A 15143-nucleotide genomic window follows, 5' to 3' on the forward strand; every position below is an offset into this window, starting at 1 on the left:
GCAGCCATGTAAAGACTTGAGGAATGACAGTGAAGCATTGTCACATGAGTAGAAAGAGTGGAACAATATGACAAGACTAAAGCTTTCTGAGCTTTTATTTGTTTAATTTTTAGCAAGTTGTTGTTTATAATATATACTTATCTCTGCAGGGCTGCAGACAAGTCTCTCCCTCATGTGAAAGGTTATAATTAAATGCACCAAAACTGAAATATGCATAAAAGGTTGCTAAGTCATCTCTTAATTATGCTAATTCTTTTGAAAGCAAAAATCTTCACATATATTGCCTTTTTTCCTAGCCTCTTCATAAGTCCACTCTGACTCTTCCTTTGCACTTTTCCCCTTTCACTCAGTTTTCACTTGTCATTTACAAAATTCAAGGCTTCTGTTTCTGAATAAACTGAAGTCTGCAAATGCCATTTTGTGAAGCCAGCTATGCCAGTTCATAGTTGGACTGAAATGCTGCTGCAGGATAAAGCATGTCTGCATTGTCTTTTAAGCACTCCCAGAGCTCTTCTTACCTGGACTTTGTAACTTTGAGGTGGATTACAGCAGTATTTAGTAGAATCATTCTATGAAGAAAAAGAAGACTGTGTATTTTCTGGCCACTTGAGGTACTCATCAATGTGAATTTTCATTTCCAAGCCTGTTGGACAATGATGATGTCTCTTGTGCTGTTTGGGCAAGTAGCAGATAGGTAGGGGACTGACATTTAGGATGCATTTGGTTCTGCTACAGCAGCTCGCAGATGTGTGTACAGCTGCAGGAATTCTTTCCTTTCTCCCTTTGTGATAGGTTTCATGAACACCTGGCTTTTGTGAGGGATCATTCTTCTGCTTTTGTGTTAGTGGTGGGTAGCCTTAAATATGAACACTACTGCAACTGAGCATGAGCTCATATGCCCTTCTGTACATCCCTACTACTGTTTCCCACTTCCTTGCTTCTTTGCAGTTTAAAAAGTTTGTGTTTTTTGGTTTTTGTTTTTTGTGCTGCTGCTTTGCTGTTGTCTTCTGGACAAGAAAATACTGTAACTTTTGAAGAGTTGCCTTAGTGTAGCAATACTGTGGAAGATTGGAAGTGGTAGATGACACAGTGAAATTAGAGATTGTCAGATATGAAGGTCTAATCTGTACTATGTGAATTAAGCTTCTTATGTCATTGTGTCAGGGGTGAAAATGGTGTTTGGGATGATTCTTAAAAAAAAAATTAGGAGTTTTATGATTTAGTTTTTCGGACTGTTGTCCAAAGGAACAAACAGCAGTAGAAAAATCATGTAATAACTTTAGTATTAAAGCTGTTAGAGGTTTTCAACTGTATTTATATTACAGTGGTTTAAGGTGGTATGTAAAAATGGGACAACTTAACAGTTGTAGCAAATTTCATCAATCACATTGCTTTTGCTTTTACTTTGTGTGATGCAGGTAGGACTGTGAGAAATACTGAAGTTATCTGTGATAGTTAGCAAAGCAGTGTTGAAGGTAATTTTTTTTTGCTTTTTGATTTGTAGAAATTAATTTTATAAATTGAGTTAAAAGTACTTTCTAGATGCATTCCCCACTTTTCCCCCCCACGTCAAGTTTATAGTACACAAGCTAAAGAAAGATTCAAAGGCAAGTCATATGATGACAGCAGCATCTTTAGGAGATGACCTTGTGATTTGTTCTGTTTATTTGACCCTGTTCATACCAACTATGCTTTCTGTGAAAGGAAATGTTTTAGTTTCAGAAATGAAAATGTGTATTTTATTACCTTCATTGAGGTCTTACATTTATCTGCATAACCTGAAGAGTGTGTGGAATGTGTAGTTGGGTTTTTTTTTTGCCACTGAGCTTTATAGTTTGTGGTAAATTAAATGTATAATTTTATTGGGACTTTGAAATTCTTGTAAATGTGTATGAAGTTAATTTGTTGTAGGAGCTTTCTCACTCAGAAGTGCAAAAACATGTTAAATAGAAAACCTAAATAGAAAACCAGCTTCTCTTAACCCCTTTGTGGCCGGGGTGGGGGGGGGGGGGAGGGGCACATGAGTTTTTCTTTTCTTTCATAGAGAGCCTGTCCTTTTGTATGCTTCTGGGAGTACATCTTTGCCTTACCCTATCTCTTTTCTCTCCCTCATTTGACCCTTTACTCTGAGCAGTAGCAAATCAATGTAGACACTTCACAAGTTGCTCAAATGTTTTGGAGCAGTTGGGCTTTGCTTCACCAGAGCAGTCTGGTATTTGGAAGTGTTTGCATGGGTAGGTCTGACAGAACTAATGTGTGCCCAGCTCTTTGGAGAGCTGGGCATGTGCAGAGAAGGTGCTGAGGGGCAGCTTCATACTGTGATGTTGTACTGAATCCCAGGTCTAAGCACAGCTCTTGTTCTAGCTTTGCTTATAGCATGCATTTTGAGAGATTGGGAAGTACTTGTTCAGTAAAACTGCTTGTAACTAGTAATATTGTTTTACACTACTTGCAAATATCTTTTCTTTCTGGAATGGGGTGAGGGTGGGAGTAGCAAAGCCTTAGAAGAATTCCCCCCTTGCCTTATGTGACCCAGCAATGGTGATCTTGTCCTGGCTTTTTCTGAGGTGGGGGTTAAGGACTGATCTTAACCTAATATGACGCTGGGAAGTTATAAGTATTTTTATTGATTAAAAGTGTTCTGAGCTTCAAGATAAACCATTGAATTGAGGAAATTATTTTGTATTGCATCAAATGCTTTTGTCTGCTGTAGAGGCTGTACTTGGTGTTTTGGTTTGCTCTCTAGGCTGCCTTTCTTGCTGGTTGAGTTGATCTGCTGTGCAATTGGCATGATTTCCTCATCATTGTATGTAGTATTGTCTACAAGTAGATACCATGTGCTTGCACTTCTTCCATAAGCACATCTTTAATGGTGCTTCCTCTAAAATGCCTTATTTTCACATTCTGGTTTGCAGTTCAGGTATCTCTTCAGCTGTAAATTATATCTGTTTTTTTTGTGGACTCTTAATTCCATAAGCTTGTCTCAGCTTTTTTAGCCAGTTTATACTAGTGCCCTCATTTTTCTTGTTTCACTGGTGGTTATCATCATTTTACTCCTCAGGCTAGCAATACTCAGGCTGCAAACTCCATCCTCGCTGAGGTATAGACACCACCTGCCTGCTTCAGGGACATTGACCTTTGGCAGAGGGCAAAAAAAGTGAATCCTGAGCCTGCTTGTTGTCTGTTTAGCACTGAGAAGGCATGCAAAGGAACCCCCTCTGAAAAAGCACCCAGGACAGGATTATACCTGTGAGTGTGACTGATCTACTGGAATAGTTGCCAGAGGCAGCAGTACTAATATGATATGTAATTATCTGTTTTCATTAGGTGATCTTCTTTTGTTGTTTAGCCAGTTTCTACAAATGTAAAGGTGATGTGTCTATTCCAAATTGTATGCAAAACCACTTGATATGTTAGAGTGACAGAAATCAAACTGCATTTGCACAGGCTCTACCACAGTTCTCTTCAAAGCTTGTCATTAAATAATAAACACATGGGGAATGGTATGCATACATGTAATCCTTTGCCTAAACTATGGGCAGCTGAAAGCCTATGGCTCATGTTCTGCCAAAGGCTTGGTAGGCTTTGAACTTTGGTTGGTCTCCTTTTGACTATTCTGTTGCTGTATTTTCATTGAATTATACAACAGTTTGGGTTGGAAGGGGCCTTAAAGAACTGTCCAGGGCATGGATATCAACCAGATGAGGCTGCTCAAAGCCCCATCTAATGTGGCTTGGAACACTTTCAGGGATGGGGCGTCCACAGCTTCTCTGGGCAACATGTTTCAGTGTCTCACCACCCTCATAGCAAAGAATTGCTTCCTTCTATTTAATCTAAATATATTCTTTCCCTTTCAAACATTTACTCCTTGCCGTATCATTGTACTTCTTGATAGTCTCCCTCCCTATTTTTCTTGTAGCTCCCCTTTAAGTACTGGAAGGCTGCTCCTCTCCATCTGAGCAACTCTGACACTCTCAGCCTGTCTTTATGGAAGAGATGTTCCAGCTCTCAGGATCTGCTCCAACAAGTCCTTGTCCTCCCTGTACTGGGGCCCTAGAGCTGGAAGCAGTATTCCAGATGGAGTCTCATGAGAGCAGACTATCTTCTCCAGTTCTTCTCATACTATTGAAAGTGGTATATCCTTAAGGATCTTTCTATACTGAAGTGGGAAATACTCAGTGGGCTCACACTGGTGGTCAGTGCTTACTTGATTGCATAAATACCTGGTTTAATGTGTTCCAGATATTTGTCCTGCAATTGCCAAACAGAATTTATGTACTTTCTGAGTAGTTAATCAGGAGGGGGTTCAGCTTTGGGGACTAATTAATGACTAAGCCAGGGAAGGAAATGAGAGTTTAATTAGGATACAGGATTAGCAGTGCCTCAACTTACTGATCAAATGGCAAAAGAAAATCTTATGTTTGCCAGAAGCCATAAGAAAAGACCATTCATAATACTTTACTTCAATTTCTCTTTTATTTTTTCTCCATTAAGATGTGTCACTAAAAACACAAAGTGGCTAGGACACCTTTATAACTGATTCTTCTTGCCTCTAAAGAAAGAACAGTAATTTTGTCATGAGTAAAATGTTCAAAAGGTTTGCTTTGCATTTTGGTGTCTGCACAGAGGTGCAGAACATTCCCCAGTGGTGCAATATTCCTTGGTCAGCAAAGGAATGTAATGAGAGAAGGAAATAGTTTATTTTGCCTTATAATTTATAATAATTTATTTTACCTTTCACTTAATCTTCCTCACTAGGGCTGGGTGGTAACATAAAACATTTAGCATTCTTTGTGTTGGTCATGTGAAACTAAAAGCAGGCAAACTTATAGTCACCATTTCTGTAGTGAACTTTCTGGATTATTTTAGGGATAGAAATGAGAGTATTTGGTGTAGTTTGCACTAACAAATATTTTGGATTTAAATTCTTATCCTGTTTATTCTTTTTGCTTGCTTCTCCTTCATCTTTAGAATACTACTACACTATGTGACTTTTAGGGGCTTCCTGTAAACCTTCTATGTCTCAGGTTTCATCTTAGTAATAACAAAGGTTAATAGGCTAAGGTAAATAATTTACAGGCATCAGTGACTGATCTTTGATGAAATAATGGAATAGCCAAAGAAGATTAGACTTGGCCTGTCTGGAAACAAAATAAACTATTTCTGCTTTTTTAAACTTTCTTTGTCTATTTGATTTCTGTGAAGACTGAGCTTAACTTTGTCAAGATTGGTATGCAACAGTTTTTCCCAGTTCTGTCTCCCAAGCATTGCCTGACCAGGAATTTGTAAGGGTAGCATCACTTGGTATGAGTCTTAGTTGTGAAAAATTGAAATGTGCTAGTCAATTGTTATGAGCTGGATGGAAGTGTGTAGAAGCTTTCTTACATAGCTTTTCACTAGATGATATTGCTAAGTGCTATGCTCATATGCCCTTTAAATGCTTCCAGGGATGGTGATTCCAGCACCTCCCTGGGCAGTCTGTTTTAATGCTTGACCATCCTTCCAGTGAGGAAGTTTTTCCTAATACATAGTTTAAACCTCTCCTGGTGCAAGAGAGGCCATTTACTCTTGCCCTGTCACTTGTTATCTGGGAGAAGAGACTGAACCCTACCTGCCTACACCCTCCTTTCAGGCAGTTGTAGAAAGTGATAAGGTCTCCTCTGGTCCTTCTTTTCTCCAGGCTAAACACCTCCAGCTCCCTCAGCTGCTCCTTATAAGACTTGAGCTCTAAACTCTTCACTGTTGCTATTCTCTGGACTCAGTCCTGCATCTCAATGTCCTTTTTGTAGTGCTGGGCCCAAAACTGGACACAGGATTTGAGGTGTGGTGTCATCAGTGCCAAGTACAGGGAGATGATCACTGCACTGCACCTGCTGGCCACGCTTTCTTACACAGGCCAGGATGCCATTGACCTTCTTGGCTGTCTGGGTATAGTGCTGGCAATTTTGTGAAAAAGGAACTTGCTTCCTTTCTCTGTAATTCCTTTAGGCATGAGCCTGCTGCATGTTCTTGGATGTGCTCTCATGTACTCAGTGCTGGTGATGGTACACCTGGAATACTTGGTCCAGTTCTGGGCTCCCCAGTACAGGAGAGATGAAAACATACTGGAGTGAGGGCGATGGTGATGAAGGGACTGGAGCATTTTCTCCTCTGGGAGAGACAGAGAGCTGGGACTGTTTAGCTGAAGAAAAGGATCAGAATCCAAGGGATTCTGCTGAAGTTTATAAATATCTGAAAGGATGGTGCAAAGAAGGTGGTTAGGTTCTTCTGAGGCCATTGAAAGGACAAGAGGTGCCACGCTCCCACCCCAAATCCCTTTCCTCTCAGCCCCGGCTAGCTCTTGTGGGGCGAGGGCGGGCGATGGAGGCACCCTCCGCCGCTCCCAGCTGGGGTTTGGAGAGTGCCTTTGTGGGTTCCGGGCAGCGCTAGCAAGCCTCGCGGTGGTAAATGAAGAGCGGATCCTGCTGGGGGCTAAGTCCGAGTTTATTGTAGCCCAACGGGGCCAAATATCCTAGAACGATGCCAGCCAACAGGAACAAGCACAAGGTGCTTGCACTGGCTTATAAACTGTAAGGGAGGGGTATCCAACGACCAATGGGGATAGGGATAGGGGGTGGCTCCGGGATGGGGGGATATGGTGGGGTCCAATGGGGGAAGGATATGGGGGGAGTCCCAGGTCCTTGCCCAATCACCCGGTGCCCTGAGTAGAAGCTTCTGGATGGATGGGAAGGGGCACCGAGTGACAGACAAGGCACCCAGGGGGGGGTAAAATGCCTCTTTCAGGGTGATGGATAGATACTGGGAAGGCGGGAAGGGAGGACAAGGCGGGAAAACTGGGGATAAACCAAGTTGCACACGGGGGTACAAAGGAATAAACCAATACATAATACAGGGATAATAAAACATACAAATAACGCAACTCCACAAAGAGGGAAGGGAAGCAAACTGAAACACAGGAAACTCCATTTTTGTTAAAACCCTGTCTTGCTTGCTCAGAGAGGTTGTGAAGTCTCTTTCACTGCAGGTGTTAAAAATCTGACTGGACCTGGCCTTGGGCAACCTGCTTTGACTGGGGAGTTGGATTAGACAAATGGCCTCCAAAGATGCCTACTGACCTCTTCCATGCTGTATTTTCTACAAAAATACTTAAGTCAAAATTTTACTAAACTTCCTGAGAACAATGCAAAAAGCAGTGGATTCATAGAGGGAAAGCTTGCTTAATCCTTGAGGTATCCACATGAAATTGCCAGAAAACTTACATTGGTATTACAGTGATTATAAGAGTCACAAAATTGCAATGGGTGTATAAACTGTATATGCTCATTAGTTTTGGTCTAGAAATCTTGTTCCAAGTCACAGTGTGTTAAAACTTTGTAAGGACACTTCTTTACTTTTTTTTTCTTAATTTGAGTGAATTACCATTGGAATTTTTTTATTACCTTCCATAGATGAAATACAACTGTGAAAACAAGTGATTTTTATTTTTTTAAGGATGCGTATGCTCTGACCCCATCCCAGCACACAGGCTACAGGTAGCTGTTTGGGGTTTTTTTGTATTAAGGCTTAATAATGTCAGAGATTTGAAGCAATCAAACCCAGAAAGCTAACACCTTGCCTTTGCATAACTCAGGTGCTCAAGGTGTTATGTTATGATTGTCTTCTATACTGGATTGCTAGGAAAGACTTAAATTCCATGGGGTTATAAATTCCATTTCTTTTTAAATAACTGTAGTCTGCACACTGCTGTCACTGAAATGGGTCCTACACAGTCTGTATCCAGAGATGCTTGGTTAACTTCCTTTCAGAAACATCTAAACAGCACTTGTGTAATTTTGAAAATGTTAACAGCATACAATTTTTAAAAAATCTTTTGATTTAATTCATTTTCACAAGGAAAGTAGGATACTTTGATTGAACTTGTCTTCCTGTCCTGTTTTTTTCCCTGCACAACTAGTTCAACTTGTAGTAACTAGTGGAAGTTTAATCCAGTATTCATAAACCTAATTGTGTGTTACAAAGCTAATTAAAGCTAGAGGTTGTGTGAATGTACCAGTCAAATTTGCCAGTCAGCATGTGCATGTGAAGGACAACCTGGTGCATACCCAGCTACCTGTGGCCTGTGCCTGTGTGCTGGGATGGGGTTGGAGTTGCAGTGAAGGCATGTTGCAGAGAAGAGATGGGCAGGACCTGGCACTAACAGGGCATCCGCTGATATGTAAGAGGTCAAACAGTCTTCTGTTTAGGAATTTGGAGTATGTAGTTATATGTAGGAGCCAGGTATTACTATTTGAATCTCAGGAACTGGCTTCTGTTCGTGATAAACCGTTGACCTAGAGAGTTTTAGAGAGGAATGATGATAGAGTCTAGGACTTGGGTAAAAGAGAGGCAGCTTCGAGGAGGTGGATCCAGGAAGGGCTTCAATATTTGGAGTGAAAAAAAAAGGAGTGAGGAGAGTTAAGATTGCAGCCTTAGGGTTGTTGGAAAAGAAAAACAGCAAAACTTCTGACTGAAAGAGTTGGGATAGAAGAGATGCTGGAATATGAGCAGGAAGAAAAAATTAGTGTTGTGAATAACTTTTCAGTGCTATTGTCTTTAGCTGCCTGTCACAGAGAACAAAATAACATTGTCTTTTTTACTGTGAACATTGTTTCCTGAAGATGTTCAAACAAGGTTGTTTGTGATGTCTGCTTGATTTGAAACTCCGCCATAACTAGAAGAGTGCTACTTGCACATATACAGTTTATGCCTTGGCTTACTTCTCTGTCCAAGCAATCTTGTTTACTTGTGTCTGTGCAGGGTCTCTGACATCTGTTGTCTCTGCTTCCTTTCTGGAATGCAGAGGAGCTTTTTTGTGGCGATGGCTCTTCTGTTATGCAGAAGATTAAGCTAGTTGAGCACAGCGATCCCTCTGACCTTGTATTCTGTGAATCACCTCCACAAGTGCAAGTGAACCTAATAATAGTTCTAATTTGGGCAGAGAAAAAGGATCAGATGGCTAACACCAAATTGTGGATTCCATTTCTTTATAACCATTTAAAAATTCAAAGACCTAAGCTGTGCTCATAACAAAACCAGCTGTAATAAATCTAGTTTGTGACTTTGTGTTCATAAATTTATTTTGTCTTTTTTCTTTAAGTGCCTTCATGTTGGTTGCTTAGAAACATATTCTTTGGTAGATTTTGGGCAGGAGTTATCTGCCTTTCTCTTCTCTTCTCTTTCCATGTGCTGGGCAGTTTGTGAAATATGTTCTTAAATGTATTTGTATTTTAAGTGAAAGCTCTACAGCACTGCCTTGCAGTGGGAGCTGATGCTATTTGGTTTGACTTGGTGTTAGGGACCCTTTGCAAGATATTGGAGTGACATGTGGGGTTCTGGCTCTGGTGACCATCTGCAGCAGCCTTTTGTACTGCCTGCAGTTCTGGAGCAGCCTGGGGACTCTGCTCACAGTTCTTGGGTTTGCACTGTCATCCCATAAAAACAGCAGGGTCACTGGCTGACCAGTGTGGGCTGTCAGGCTCTGTGTTGAACATTATTTCTGTCTCCTGAGAGCTTGGTTATCTATACCTCCCTTTTAATCATCATTCCAATGTGCTGAGACCACAGCATGGCGTGTTAGGTTGCTTTTGTTGGGAGGTATGGAAACAGCTATTTTAACGTTCCTTCAGCTGTGAGGATGCCTTCCTCTAGGTTGTCAGTTGCTGGGGGATTTTTTGTTGTGAAGTAAACACAATTTAGCTTAAACTTACAGTACTCTTTGAGAACCAGAGGGTGGTCCTCATTACTTGTATATGGTGTCTTGTTTTTGGTGGTGTCTGCTGTTGGGAAACAGCAAGCAGTGAGGTGCATGACTTTTCTTTTTAGTTATTGCCTTTTTTTTTTTTTTTTTTTTTTCTAATGCTTATAGTTTGGTCTCTACAGATAAGTTATAAATTGGGTAACTGTGTTTTGTGGGCCAGTTGCTGTAGGCAGAATGTTGTTGCTTTTTTTTTTTTTCCTGTTAGATACACTATTAATATTACTCTGATTTTGCCTAACTGCTGAAGTTTGGAGAGAGAAGGGAAAGGAATGAGGGAAAGCTTTGTGTATGCCACTGATTGCAGAAATTAAAATTGCAGCACAAAGGTGAAAGTTTACAAGCAAATTATGTGTTGCTGGAGCTATTTTTTCTACCCTGGTGTTGCAAGAGAAGAGAGAATATGCAGAACAATCTCAACTTTTGCTTTTTGTTCCTTTAAAAAACCAAAATATCTTGCCTTCCCTCTTTCCCTCCAATCCTTAAAAAAGGCTCTACCCAAAACCTGCTGATAAAGTCAGTGGCCAGTACTCCCAATGAGCTCAGGGGTGCTTCTGTGAGCTTGGTGGTTACAAACTGGGGCTTCATGGCTTGCTTGGTTTTTTGCTTCTTCGTAACAGGGATAAAAACTATGCTGGTTTCCATGCTCAAATTGTAGGTGCTTATTTTGTGTCTTTTGTTATATGAATTAGTCTGAGTTTGACAAAAAGATAGTTGCTTTCAAAAGGCTTTTTCTGTCCGGGAATACAAACCTATCCCTTTTTGTTACTGCTGTCAGGGTTTCATAGATGTGCAAGTCTTGGGAGGGGTGATATCTATGATAGATACTCCCAATTGCCTAAAGGCTTACGCAAAGGGATGTTTCTAACTTCGGTACATTCCAAGTGTCTTAATTGAAACCCACAGGCTAATTCCTTCTTTTAGTTCTAAATTCCTTTGCTGAGAACCTAAATAACGAGGTGGTGAAGGCAAATTTAAGTCTTCAAATGTGAGATGACCCCTGGTAATGTGTGCTGGAGTGGTTGGGCAATTTCTGTACTTTATTTGTCAATCAAGTCTATGCTTCTCCAGGGCATTTTCATTTTAGTGCTGTTCTGCCAGCTGTTTTGGGTGTGATAACTTCTGTCTTTGAAAAGCTAAATAATGCAGTTCTGTCATGCAAGCATGTAATGTGTTTTGGGGAAATAAGAAAGCCCTCTTTCAGCATGAAACAGAGGTTGAATAGAGGACAAACTGCAATCCAGTGAGGCTTTTGTATTTACCTCTATTTTTAGATAATTTAGATTCCTTTTTGCTCTCCAACATGATATTCACAAGGTAATGGATTGGACTTGAACTGTGTTTCAAAGTGCCCCAAATGAAATTAAAGGACAATGTTGTGGGTGGAGGAGGTATGTAAGGCTGCAGAAGCGGCTGCTGGGGGTGACCGAGTGCCAGGGCACAGCCTGGGCATCTGATCACTGGAGCCGGTTGTTCCAAGAGCACTGCAGTTGGGGCACATACATCATCTTGTGCAACAGAAAGAGGCATCCGGGATAGGAAGCTTTTCTTCTCTCTTTTGTCATCATAAGAGTTTAATTTTGTGTGTGTGTGTGTGTTCAGGTTTGGTTTTATTTCCTCTTAAAGGAACAAACTGTTCTGACATTGTCCATTACTAGTCCATTAAGTGACTGGAGGGCAGGCAGCGAGAGGAAACAGTTAGTAGGTAATGAAGCAGAATCTGGCCCTGAGTCAGTCCTTGGCTTTTATTGTCAGGCTGCAGCAGTGTGAAAGGAAACAAATGTTTTAGCAACTTGGTGGATTTGTTTCTCACTGGGCTGTAACCTGCTGACATTTTTAATGTCTTGTGTGAGAAGTTGACTGGCTGGATTACTGTGTGCTTTGCTGAATGGTGATATTGTTTTTTTACTGAATGTGGCTAATTTATCTGAATCATAATGTCAGCCTCCAGGGGTTAGCCGTACAAATTTGTGGGAATCTATAGAAAATTACTTTGAGGGATAAAATAACTTGTCAATGTTGCTATCCAAGCACCAGCATTTCAGTTTCCTTTTTTTTTTTTTTTTTTTTTTTTTCAGGGGTTTATAGGAGAAAGTTTGACAAAACTGTAGCTGTAATAGTTACAAAAATCCCAGTTTCAGAGGCTTTTATAAAGCAAACATTAGAGTCTGACTGGCAATGGTTGTCTATGGATTTTATAACTGACCAGGATGTTTTAGGAAGATGGGACTTATGGGGGTTTTTATTCCTTAAGAAATAGAAAGGATGCATGCTCCTTAGGGGATAGTTGGGGTACATACATTCATACTCTGTTGTTCACTAAATCTTTCATCAAGACTAAGTAGTTCATGATTATCAGAGATGTGGGGTTTGGTGGGTGTTTTTCCTTCCCCTTCCTAGAAAAGCATCTTTTTGAAAAGACATAGAAGGGACTGGGTTTTTAGTAAGTGCTGTGTATGGTAATGCAGCACGCCTAGCAGGAGCACCACCACAGACTGGACTGTGGTGTTGGGGAGCAAGGCGTGCTGAGGGAGTCTTGGCAGGCTGAAGCTGGGCAATGCTGGGGAGAGCTGTCACCTCGTGCCATGCGTGTGCTCGGGAAGGGCCTGAACCCTCCGAGAGGTGGGGTGTGTAGAGCTCCTACTGCACAGGATTTATAATGCAGGACACTTTCCATAACTGTTGCTCTCTTTTTACACAGTCATACAACTGTTTTTGGCCTCTCTGTTCTTTGCCTTTATCATGCTAAAGGAGTAATAATGTTAAAAGAATGTGGTACCTCGAACTGTGGTGTTACTCCTCAGTCTCACTTATGCTTAAGGAAGGAACAAGGCAGATGGAGCCTTAGGAAAGCATCATGGTACATAAGGGTGTAGTTTGTAGTTGAGGTTGTTGGCACAAAAGGGGCAGACTGGTTAATGAATGATATTTAATAAGATAAATATGTTTAAATCTTACTATGTTCAGTATAAATGTTTGCAGTTAAAGCTAATGGAAAACATTGCTCCAACAGTGGCAGTTGGACCAATCTAGTTCATTCATGTGTCTTAAAAGGAAAAAAAAGAAAACGGATTTGTAGGGGAAAAATAGATTAAATATATTTTAAAACTTTTTTGAGTTTTATCTTATCTGCTAGATTCCTGTGAGACAGATACTTAGCATCTGTGAGGAAGTTACTTGGTTCTATCTGTCTTTGATGGCAAGGAGCTGTATGCCACTGAGAGGAAAAGACAGGGTTAACAAGGTATCTTAGGTAATTATACTTCCCTGAAACAACACCTTGAGTTTCAACATTCTGAGCATGGCATGCTATAGCTATCTTGAAGCTTGCTCAGAAAAGTCTTTTCAGTCATTGATGTCTGGTTGAGCTTGAGTTGTGACTCAAGAGTAGGGTCTGTTGGATCAGCTTTAGCTGTCAAAGAGAAGAGGAATGGAAGGGTGAAACAATGGCTCCTGGCTGATGTGCACCTTTGTGTCCTAAGCAGGTTTTTCAGCTGTAGCCTAAAAGAAGTCCAGAACTAAGGTTTTAATTTAGATTGATATCAACAATTTCATACAGTTTAAGTTTTTCAACTGTCATGACATTTCATTTCTTACTGATGTGACTTCTTGTATCTGGACTGAGCTGTAGCCACTCTTCCTTGCCATTATGTAAAACATACCTAGTTGTTGGTTTCTGTGTGTAACAGCTTTTTGGCTAGATATATTAGATGTGAATATATGGATAGTGTGAGCTTCAGATACATGTTGGGCCAGAAATGAGAAATGTTGAGGTAATATAGATAAGAAATGTTCTGGTTGTATTCTGTGATTTAGGAATTTTTTTTTATATTTGGATTTTAATTAAACTTCGTACAACAGTCTCAATTGCTTGTTGAAAGTGGTGCTTTTTAATCATAATCTGATATTGCTTCTGAATCATACATTTTCATGATTGCATGAAAAAGTGAAGTAGAAAATTTGAGCTGCAAGCAGGCTTTTTCTATGGCTTCATTCCAAGTGCAGGGACAGTTAGTCTGAAAACCATTGTGGTTTGCTACTTTGTGGAACGGATTCTGGAAAAATTGATGCCAGCTGCCACCAAGAGGTTCTGCAAGAGAGTGTTCCAGACAGCAGCATTGTGGTCGCCTGAAGGGTATCTCAAGACTGGGCTGCCAAGAAGCTGGTGGCGTCTTGGAGACTCCTCATTTGGGCTGAAGCTGTCCAACAGTTTACCTGGTGTAAGGCACTGACTGCCTGGCTGTGGTTTGTGCAGGGATTTGGAGGTTAAAGCCTTTGACAGGCTGCATGTATGTATTTTCTTGTCTGCAGCAAGCAGATCTGGAAATCCATACTGGGTGAACCTCCCTTGCCTAGTCTGGCTGTCAGCAGTTATTTCACTGTCATTTAAGTACAAGTGATGAAGCACAGGCTCGCCTTTAGCAGTGCTCAGTGCAATTTACCCCAAGATGTGTCCTGTGATACAGGCAGGAGCGTCTGTCCTGTGCTGGAGGTGACTCACCTTGGTTTAGTGGGACAGGCTCTGTAAAATTGCAGGTGACTCCTAAATGGCTTCCTTAGGTATCCTGGGAAGCTGCCTTCTCTCTGCCCAGCTTCAGGCCACTGCTCCTCCCTCTGCTCTGACCTAGGGGCACTTGCCTGCCCTTCTTCCTTGCCCTGCTGGGTCCTTCTGGCTGTGTCCCAGACCCTAGGTGGTGGTACTTTGGTGTCACACCAGCAGGGCATCTGAAGGGAAGGGGCTGCTGAGCCCTTCCTGCATCTTAGCTGAACTTGTCTGTGACTCATAACTAACCCGCTTCTGAACCCAGATACAAAAGCAGGCTGAGGGTGGGTGAGGCTGCCAGTGCTTCAAGGGTTGTCCCAGCAACTTGGTTACCACAGAGGCTATTATCTCCATCAGAAGCTTGAGTAAGGGCCTCAGCACCTTTTGGAGTAATGCATTCAGGCAAAAAGGTGTTGACAAAGTGTGTTAATTAAAAGCCCATGGTTTCATAGGTTGTTTTTCACCAGATGGGAACCTTGTGAATTTTATGCATCAGAAACCCGCTTGGGAGGTGCAGTGAGGCTGATTCTAATGCAAAGGAGCTGCTGTGGTTACTAGCAAAGGCAAAACATTTGTGTGACTCTGCAAGTACCAAAGTGTTGTAGATGGTTGTACAGCTTTATTGAGAGATAAGACAAAAAATTCTCCCACTTCTCAGGACAGTGTTTAATGTGACCTGTATTGGACAATCTAGGATTAAGAAGAATGCATTTTCACTCATTGTTTTCTTATTCTTTCTCTCCAGATGAACATAATGATGTACAGAAAAAAACCTTTACGAAATGGATAAATGCTCGGTTTTCCAAG

The 15143-nt window shown here is 41.2% G+C and overlaps 1 protein-coding gene across 10 annotated transcripts in view; it reads left to right on the forward strand.

Annotated features, from left to right (window-relative positions):
* UTRN (utrophin) overlaps nucleotides 1–15143 on the forward strand; it is a 340627-nt gene that overhangs the window by 43747 nt on the left and 281737 nt on the right. For all 10 annotated transcript variants that reach the window (XM_085575353.1, XM_085575352.1, XM_085575354.1 and 7 more), the window contains one exon: nucleotides 15082–15143. In XM_085575353.1, the coding sequence (XP_085431479.1) occupies nucleotides 15082–15143 (62 nt within the window). The remainder of the gene's footprint in view (nucleotides 1–15081) is intronic.

This window comes from Lonchura striata, chromosome 3, assembly GCF_050655825.1.
Source record: "Lonchura striata isolate lonStrDom1 chromosome 3, ASM5065582v1, whole genome shotgun sequence".
NCBI classification, from domain to species: Eukaryota; Metazoa; Chordata; class Aves; order Passeriformes; family Estrildidae; genus Lonchura; species Lonchura striata.